We start from the raw sequence: 10,705 nt of genomic DNA, 5'->3' as shown, positions 1-10,705 counted from the left end.
AAAAAAAAAAAAAAAGAGAGCCGAGTTGGAAGCAACGAGTATGAAAGGAGACACCAGAAGCTGAGGCCCAAGCTGAGGACATTCAAAATAGCTCAACTTCTAAAACTAATTCAGCCAGAAAAGGTCACATATATGACATTCTGCTGTTAAGCTATGCATAAAACTAGGCATGTATAGTGTTTATGCTTTAATTATAAACCCACATATAAATGAGCTGGGCCAAAAGTCCATGCAAATTAAAAATGAAAACAAGATTTTCTTTATGACACTTATCTAAGCAGTCAGACTAAATATCCATTTCTTTGAAAATAATTATAGGTCATCTCAAATAATTTTTCAATGTAAAGAAGAGAATTGGTGAGGTTCATAGTTTTCCTTAAGCTTTGATTCTTTTGTTTGTTTGTTTTATTGCATTATTTACATGATTTCAATCTGAATTTGTTAACATTTAAAAACATATTTTAAGTAAATAGAATTAAATCACATTCTTGTTTTCCTTTTGTACCCCAACTCCTCCCAAAGACCCTCTTCAATACCTACAATACCTTTTTTGTCATATTCTTTAAAATTTATAAAATATTATAACAATAAAAATGAGTGTTATAAAAGTTGTTTGATATAAAATGATAATCAATTTAACAGTCTTATGTAGATGCTTGTCTACGGCAATACTGAAAATATGTTTTTCTCAATATAAATTTTAAATAACTCCAAACATATTAACTGTATATTTCAAAATAATGCATCACTACTAATATTTTCTTAAATGAACATAAATATATAAAGTGTTTTTGTCTATTGTCTATTTGTTTGTTTTATATTTAGTAGAGCTTCAAATCTTGGCTCTTATTGTGGTAACTGGATACAAGAGTTACAAACGTCAAGCAAAGCATTCAGTCTTATTTGTTGTTCTCTTACAAACCACTTCTCAATTTAATTGTCTACATTTCTTTGGGGTATATAAATACTTTTAAAATATGTAAGCTGCTCTAAAAACCATAGTATAATGTAAAGACATGAAAGGAACAATACTACTAATAGAGAGGCTGAGATAGGAGAAGCAATATTTTAAGACCCTTATGTTGTACACAGCAAGACATTGTCACAAACAAACAAGCTGAAAGTGTACATGGATTGTATAATATTGGACCTATTTCTCCAATTCCCAAATTAGAGAGACCATTGAATGACAGTCAATAAATTTCTACTTCCTCATATTTTTGGATTTCAATCAATTAGGATAAGTTAATTTTCATATTAATATATTAAGAAAAAGTAATTGTCACTTCCTGTCATTGTTGTTGTAAGAGATAGAATTAGGTTTGTGTGGATTTGTTGAAAGATTGCTTTCTTGCTTCTTCTAGGGTGTAGTTTTGCTCCTTATGTTGATGTTTTCCATCTATTATTCTTTGTAGGGCTGGATTTGTGGAAAGATATTGTGTAAATTTTGTTTTGTCATGAAATATCTTGTTTTCTCCATCTATGGTAATTGAGAGTTTTGCTGTGTATTGGCTGGCATTTGTATTCTTGTAAGGTCTGTATGACATCTGCCCAGGATCTTCTAGCTTTCATAGTCTCTGGTGAGAAGTCTGGTGTAATTCTGATAGGCCTGCCTTTATATGCTACTTGACCTTTTCCCCTTACTGCTTTTAAAATTCTTTCTTTGTTTAGTGCATTTGGTGTTTTTATTATTATGTGACAGGAGGAATTTCTTTTCTGGTCCAGTCTATTTGGAGTTCTGTAGGCTTCTTGTATGTTCATGGGCATCTCTTTCTTTAGGTTAGGGAAGTTTTCTTCTATAATTTTGTTGAAGATATTTACTGGTCCATTACCTTGGGAGTCTTCACTCTCTTCTATACCTATTATCCTTAGGTTTGGTCTTCTCATTTGCATCCTGGATTTCCTGGATGTTTTGGGTTAGGAGCTTTTTGCTTTTTGCATTTTCTTTGACTGTTGTGTCAATGTTTTCTATGGTGTCTTCTGCTCCTGAGATTCTCTCTTCTATCTCTTGTATTCTGTTGGCGATGCCTCCGTCTATGACTCCTGGTTTCTTTCCTAGGCTTTGTATCTCCAGGGTTGCTTCTCTTTCTGATTTCTTTATTGTTTCTATTTCTATTTTTAGATTCTGGATGGTTTTGCTCATTTCCTTCACCTGTTTGATTGTGTTTTCCTGTAGTTCTTTAAAACATTTTTGTGTTTCCTCTTGAAAGGATTCTAGCTGTTTACCTGTGTTCTCTTATATTTCTTTGAGGTGCTATTTATGTCTTTCTTAAAGTCCTATATCATCACCATGAGAAGCGATTTTATATCTGAATCTTGCTCTTCCGGTGTGATGGTGTGTCCAGTACTTGCAATGGTGGGAGTATTGAGTTCTGATGATGCCAAGTAACCTTGGTTTGTGTTGCCTATATTCTTATGCTTGCTCCGCATCATCAGGTTATCTCTAGTGCTACCTGCCCTTGCTAAATCTGACTAGAGCCTGTCCTTCCTGTGATCCTGATTGTATCAGAACTCCTCAGAGTGAAGCTGTCTCTGTGATCCTGTGACCCTGGACTTGTTAGAGCACCTTGGAGTGGAACTTCCTCTGGTGTTTTGGGAATGACTGCAGAGTTTGCGCCCAAGTTCTGCTCAGGGCACTGGCCGGCACAGACAGACCAGAAGCAACCCGAGCCACTGCGCTGGCAGAGTTCCCAGTTACTCTGGTGACCCTGGACTTGTTAGAGCTCCTAGAAATGGAGCTTCCTCTGGGTGTTGTGGGACCAGAAAGAACCTGAGCCACTGGGCTGGCGGAGTTCCTGTGTGCCTGGTCCTGCTGGTCCCAGTTACTCCTGGTGTTGGGACAGATGTTGTGTGCTCCTCACCTCTGATCCTGGGAGTGTTAGAGTGCCTGGTAGTGAAGCTTCCTTCTAAGCTTTGATTCTTAATAATCATATGACCTTGATTAATTGTATTAATTATTCTTTTGGGAGTAAAATTAATTCCTAAAACAGATCTAATGCCCTGACTTTTTCTGCTCATTATCTATATTATATTATTATGATTCTCTGTTTGTTCCTATAATTGCAAATGAAAACATTCAATTTACTTCTACTCTTTTTGAGTCAGTACTCAGTGATCTAATAAAATAAGGAGCTACAAAGGGCTCTATTCTGTAGTGCCTAGATTCACAAGGATAAAGATACTTGATATTTCTGAAGATAAGTTGTGTAGTACTTGTGCAAATCAATATAAAATGGAAAAATACATTTCTCTGGAATTATTCTGAAAAAAAAGCCTATGACAAGCAAATAGTATATATAATGTTTAAACACAGATGTCAAAAATATTATAAAGTCAGTAGCTAAGACAAGTAATTACAGAGAAAGTTTTTCCTTTATTATTAATTGTCTGAATCAGCAAGATGATCCATGGGTGAGGGCACTTACTGCCAAGCTGAGTATCTAAGTTCAATTTCCAAGGCTCACATGGTGGAAAGAGAGGGGTGCCTCCCTCAAGTTAGGTCTGACCACCACATGTGGCACACACTGCCACAGTCACACACACACATACAAACACACACACAAACACACACACACACAGAGAGAACTAAAATTTTCTTCAAATTATTTTTCTAATTGATGTAAGATTCATTGATACAAATAAGATCTATAGACAAACATTTGAAAACTAGAAACTGTGGTAGAGAGATAATTCAGTGGTGGAAAGCTCTTATTCTTACAGAGGACCTGGACTAAATTCCCAGCACCCTTATGGTATCTACCAAGTCCATAACTTCAGTTCCAGGGGATCCAATTGTCCTTTTTGATCTCTATGAGCAATAGGCATGCACTTGGTGCACAGACCATGCAGGCAGAGCACTCATACACATAAAACAATGTAATATCCTAGCCTACTTCTTTTTGAACTTCTTTCATTTATTTTCATGTATACTTTATTAATTATTTTTCTCAAATATGATTGGAGTGATGACATAATATTCTATTACAAATTTTATATATGTATAAGCAGCTTATTTTGTTAATGTTTTGCCCTTAGGTTTGTCTAACTTTTTAACATTGTTTTAAATAGTATCTTTTTATGTACATATTTCTGTGGAGAATAGAGCTGAAAGGAGGAGTCAGAATGAATTCTGAAAATAGATTACAAGGTTTTGGTGGCATTACCAAATTGTCCTCTAAAAACATGTTCAGACTTCCATTCCATGGATAGCCTACAAAAACATCTGGGTTGACTGACTGACTGACTGACTGATTGATTGTTATCTTTTTAGCTTAATCTAAAAACAAAAGAGTGAGTTATGGAGAGGGCTTAATGGATAAAATGTTAGCTGTCTAAGCATGGAGGCTCGAGTCATGGTCCCCAGGAAGACTCACATAAAAAGCTATTCCTAACAATGCACACTTCTAACTCTGATGCTGGAGAGCAGAAACAGGTAGAGCCAACATCAGCCTATGGCCTCCACACATATACAAACACAAACGCGTACAGCACACGCATGTGCTCACACACACACCACATGCAAAGTACTATTTTATTTTACTTTGTATGTCTCCAGTTATTGTGAAAGGCATGGCAAACTACACCAAATGATTAATTGCAAACACTGGCACGAAGAATTTTCTCAAAACACTACCAAATATTTTTACTTCTTTCACTGTTTATTTTACCATTATTTCTAGCTCTCTTCCTCCCTCTCCCTCCCTCTGGACTCTTTCCTTTAATAGACTGGAGGCACACAAATAAACCTCAACACTTGAGAAGAGGGGCTTTCATTTCTCTGCTAGAGGACTTTGAGCAGTTCTGGCCAGCCTCGCTCCTGGCCTATCTCATTCCATGCTTGTCCAACATCACACACTTCATTTCTTTGTTCATCACACACTTCATTTCTTTGTTCAGCTTACTTATTGTGCAGAGCTTTCAAAACATGTCTCTCCTCATTTTCTCCACTATGCATTTTAATTTTTTTACATTTCTATGAGTAAGAAATCCTATGATTTGACTGATTTTTTTCAAAATGTAATGCATAGCAATCACAAAGACCAAGATAATTACTATATTTTAATGTAATTTTGTTTCATAACATGTTGCCCAAACTTGAAAAGTAGCACATTAAAATTTTACATTAAAAAACCTTGAGCATATTTTTAGTGAAAGGTTATAATTTAACATTCCTCTACCTGAGCAATTTCCACAATCACTGGACATCAAGACTTATAGATATCATGTAACCCAACATTTTATGAGCATGTGACTTCTCAGAATTGAACTGGTTGTGTACAATGGTGAAAACTATGTTACTATTCTCTCCTCAGGGAAAGAAAATTTCTACTACCATGTCAGCTTTAAGGTTAACAACATTGACTATGACAGCAAATTTGCAAAGCCATATTCTCAGGAATACATGGACCTAAATAAAAAGATAGTGTCTTTGGTAAGTAGAAGGTTTTTTTTTCTTCTATGCATTTCTAAAAGTGTTAAGACTAGCAGTCACCTTCCAAGTTCAAAACAGTTTCTAACCAGAACCTTAGTTCTAGATTATACAAGTCAGCCATTTCAGACAGTCTTCTAAAAACATGAACAGGGAAATATGCAAAGGGACACATTTTAAGAAATGCTAAGAAAAATGACATGTAAAAGAGTCGATATTTCTAATGAATTCATCAATTACATGAATAACATATGTTTGATAACTAAGATGCACAACTAAGACCATGCACCCTCTCATTCAAAAATTAACCAATCTCTTGAGGAAGAAACCTTGCCAGTCTGAAAGATAGTATGACCAAAATAAAGTTCACTTTGTAAGCCCTCATTGTAGAGGAAAGGGTTGTAAAACATCAGCTTCAAAATTGACTTCATGCTCATATGTACCGGGTTAAAGAGTCAACAAGGAGACCAAGTGTGCTTAGCCAGTGTGCTTATCACAGAAACTACTATAATTAACTCAAGTAATTTAATTAACCATACTGATAGTGTCAGGGGCAGGGATAATGTCACTCATCTACCGGATGACATCATTCAGTCACCGTTTCTCCAAAAATCTCCTGCTAGGACACTGGAGGGTTCACTCTGGTGAAAATGCATAGTCCTTCCAAAGCATCCCACTTTGTACAAGGTTTTAATAAGCTAGAGCCCCTGAAAGTCCTGGTGTGTTGTTATCATCATGGAAAAAACTGGAAAATAGAGGCAAAAACTGAACCTTTTTGTTTTATGACAAAAAGGAAACAAAGCAATATAGTACAGTAGATAATAAAAAGTCTTCAGTGAAATAATCTAGACTCAGAGAGACAAATACTGTTTATTTCATTCACATGTGGAGCCCATACTTTAAGTATATATCTGTAGGACATTAAAAAAAATGAGTCAATTTGGAAAAAGTCAGGGTACCAGTGGATGGGTAGGACGAGGATAAGAAAATAAACGGAGAATAGAGCAAAATAAACAAATATATATATACATATATATATGCATATATGTCTATATGAAAATATAATAAAGGCAATCATTTTATATAGTGAATACTACTTATTAAAATAATAAAATATAAAAAATGAAAGAAATCAACTCAAGGCCTTTATCCAATCCCAAATTTACTGCTTCACTAGCTCTATGACTTGAGCTCTGTAATTCTCTTCACCTCTGCTTCTTTACATGGACAGTAGATCACAAATGCCAACAGAATAAGGTAATGCAGACATTACAGGGGACGAACTGTGATAGAGCCCAAAGTCCTGTTATTTTGTCATTCTTTAAAACAGATAGCCTTAATCTATGGGTATAATCATTAATATGGGTATAGTCATTAAGAGTTGGTTTAATATTATATCCACTTAGCAGCATAATAGTAGGAGGTCCTCTCCTAGGATTTATGATCTATCTACTCAGAGGTTCTTGGTCCAACCATGGTGGAAGGTATAGGTTTAAATCAGGCTTACTTTTACAGCATCCATGCCAATATTGAGTTTTTAAACAATTATCCCAAGACAAGCTCTAACTTCAGACTAATTCCTTCAACTCAAGTAGCCACTGTTTACTCCAGAACCATGGCTCTCAAACTTCCTAATGCTATGACTCTTTAATAGAGTTCCTCATGTTGTAAGTGACCCCTAAGCATAAGCTCTTTTTGTTGCTACTTCATAACTGTAATTTTACTAGTGTTGTGAATGTTAATGTAAGTATCTGATATGCAGGAGACCTGATTTGCAACCCTTGTGAAAGGGTTATTTGATTCCCCACCAAGGGGTCATGGCCCAAGGTTGAAAACCAGTGTTCTAGAACAACTGGTATAACTAATGATCTTGCCATCCTTGCCTATTAAGCATGATCTCTTGCTTTAGGCTTAAACAACTCCATTCCTAGCTTTCAACACAGCTGTTTGAAAACAACCTATACTAAATATATGTTTTACAATGCCTTTATACTTGCCTTTCTTTCTGTTTTCATTGAATATAATAATGCTTCATGCATTACTATATACTACTACCATATATACAACATTAATAACCACAATACTCTAATAATAACATGTACTATGGAGTAATAAATCAGAAAAATCTTGCACTCACTACAATAATTCCTATAGACTCTCTTATGCTGATTACCACTATGTAATCATTTCAACGATTCATTATAAAGATATATAATATACAAGTTTATATATAATATATATTTTATGTCATATGATATATAACATGATGTGTGTGGTATATGACATATGATAAATGACAAATAACATAACACATAACATATGTATTATATATGTGTGTATTATATAAGTTTATATATATGTATATATTCATATATATTCAAGAGAAATGCTGCTATGGTATAAACTATGGAAGAAAAGTCTTGATACAGAACATTCTCACAGTTCATATTTTATATGACTTTCTAAAAAACAGTTCAAGAAATCTCTGAGCCTTCCTGCTATTTTAAGCTCTTTTAGCAGGTATGATATCCAAGTTTGATACCTAAGTGAAAAAAATTCTAAGAACAACTAACAATGGGACAATATCTTGGTAATATAATTAGGTTTATTAATTTTCAGTGTAAGTACATATTTATCAATATTTAATCCTCAGAATGTCCCTATATTATATTAAAAATGAGATACTAAGAGATTAAGTTGCCCAAAGTGAAAATTTTGTGATGGGGGGTGTGGAGTCCTATATTTAGAGACCACCAAAGTGCTAACAAATTTTGAGCACACTTCAAATTGTAAGAGGGTGACCAAGTAAGTCACCCAATGTGTTTAACAAAATGCAATATTGTTCCACATAAATGCTAAAGATTTATAAGTGCTCAAAACATCCATATAAAGCAGTCAGCCAACCTTATACATTAAACCATTTAATGCAGTATCCAAAAAGTTAGGCACATATTAGTTATCCATACAACCAGGGCATTCATCAGGTAACATTTTCCCTAAGATACCCAAAACATGCCAGGAACATATGCCCCTTTAGAGATATGCCTCTGTTTGAGGCAGCCCACAAATGACAGGTTCTGTATGGGGTTCATAAAATTTTAAAACATGTCATTTTTAAATAACATAATAAAATAAATAATAATGATCAGTTCCATTTAATATAAGTTAACAAATGTTACAATTTAGGTAAAAATTCTATTAGCATTCATTCAATTCCCTGTCCTTCAAAGGGTAGCAGAATAAAGTTTAAGCTTCAAGAATCTGAAATTCAGATATTACTCTATGTCTATTTTAAAAAATAATATATTCCTGATACACTAAATGTAAACCATTCTGAATTGAGATTCTAGCCATAATGGAACTGAGATCATTCAAAACGTATCAAGAATGCAACAAACATGGCATTACTATTTATTTTTCAAGGGGTTTAAGTTTTTCTGTGACAAGAAGTCATGACCAAGAGCAATTTGAAGACAAAAGGGTTCATTTTCATTTACAGTTCCAGGTCACAGTCTATAATTGTGGTAAGTCACACTGACAGAAGCCAGAAGCAGCCAATCACATCACATCCTCAGTCAAGAGCATAAAGAAATGGCTGCTTGCATGTCATTGGTTTGTCTTGCTAAACTTGATGTCCCCACTCCCACACATCTCAGGATCACTGCTCCTATAAAATAATGCCTCCCTCTATGGAATAGGTCCTCTCAGATCAACCAACTAGATCAAAACCATCATATGCCCACAGGCCAACTCAGTATAGACACCTTATTAAGACTATTCTTCCCAAGTGATTCTAGGTTATGTCAAATTAATAAAGCTAACTGTCACAGAAGGCAACGTTAAAAGTTGCTACCATGCTAGGACTCTGCCTTACAACTGGAAAATACAGATATAAGAAACTCATCCTAAATGCTCAGGACACCTTCATCTTCAAGAATCATTGTAAAGCAAACTAGAGAAAATAGCATCACTTTCAATTCACGTTGGGAATGCCAAACTACCAGATTATGTCTTCTCTGCATGACTTCTACAGAATTTCTCACTTAGCTATGTATTATCTTGCAATCCTTTGTAATGTGGCAAGACCAATAAAGTACTTTCTATATTTTGTGAGTGATAGGAATGGGAGAAATTTTATAGGAAAATAATCATAAAAATATTATACTAAAACTTGGTTTTTAAAAACAGAGAAATCCTTGAGAAAAGAATATAGTATTTCTGCAGAGATGGCTCAGTGATTAAGCCCAATTTACATTTGGGCTTTCATAAATTCCTATTGTACTTTTAAAAAATTAATCATTTTATTCATTTACATTTCAAATGATATTCCTCCTTCATGGTTTCCCCTCCACAAACCCCCAGCCCATCCTCCCACTCTGTCTGTAAAGGGTGCTCCTCCACCCACTCACCCACTCCAGCCTCACTGCTTTAGAATCCCCCTACACATTTAAGTCTTTGATTCTGTTTTTTACAAGGGGGAGTGTCTATCTTTGATTTGGCTTAAGTATTTTTGGGACAAGCTCTCACACTGTAGCCTAGGCCTGCTTGAAGTCATAGAAATGAACAATAAAAATACAAAATATACAAGTCTTATTAGAAAAGCTGGAGAGGTGACTTAATGGGAAAGAAAACTTGTCCCTGCGGAGAGCAGAGGTTCAGTTCCCAGCACCCACCCCAGGTAGATCCAGGATCTGACATCCTCCTCTGGTCTACAGAGACAGGAACACAGGGACATACAGGAAAAGAGGAATAAAGTGGCATTATATGCCAGGTTCAGCATGGCCTTGACATGGTTCCTGCCTCTGGGACAGGGCCCAAGGATGTGGGCCTCCACGACTGTTGATGGCTGCCATTGGCAAAAGGCTTGTTTGTATAATAATGTACATATTTTAGGTTTATCCTTTAAGGAATGTCCTCCTTGTTAACATTAATGACTGTGTGATAATCAGAGATACCATGAGTCGAGGAGGTGAAGATGTGGCTAATGTCTCAGCAAAATGGTAAACTCTGGGACCTTCAGGACAGCCCTTAAGGCTATAGAAAAGAACTCTAAGAACATGGGTTCAAATCTATATATAATTTCTTAAAATATAAGGATGCAATATGAATTCTGAGGGGCGTTATGAATCTAAAGAAAAATGGCAGCTGCTTTAATGAGCCAGCTCATCAGAAAGATAAAAAAGCAGGTAGATACAAAGACAGGAAAATTCCAGAGTTCAAAGTCAGCCTGGGACACAGGCATGTGCAAACAAAGCATTATGAGACAAAAAAGAAAAA

General features: G+C 35.3%; 1 protein-coding gene across 1 annotated transcript in view; it reads left to right on the top strand.

Moving 5' to 3' along the window:
• The window catches only part of LOC116070569 (transmembrane protease serine 11C), a 62,993-nt gene that overhangs the window by 16,326 nt on the left and 35,962 nt on the right, over positions 1-10,705 (top strand). The window contains exon 3 of the mRNA XM_031342001.1: positions 5,313-5,431. Within this exon, the coding sequence (XP_031197861.1) occupies positions 5,313-5,431 (119 nt within the window). The remainder of the gene's footprint in view (positions 1-5,312; positions 5,432-10,705) is intronic.

This window comes from Mastomys coucha, unplaced genomic scaffold (genome assembly GCF_008632895.1).
Source record: "Mastomys coucha isolate ucsf_1 unplaced genomic scaffold, UCSF_Mcou_1 pScaffold22, whole genome shotgun sequence".
Classification (NCBI taxonomy): Eukaryota; Metazoa; Chordata; class Mammalia; order Rodentia; family Muridae; genus Mastomys; species Mastomys coucha.
This window is presented reverse-complemented; position numbering and strand designations above follow the sequence as displayed.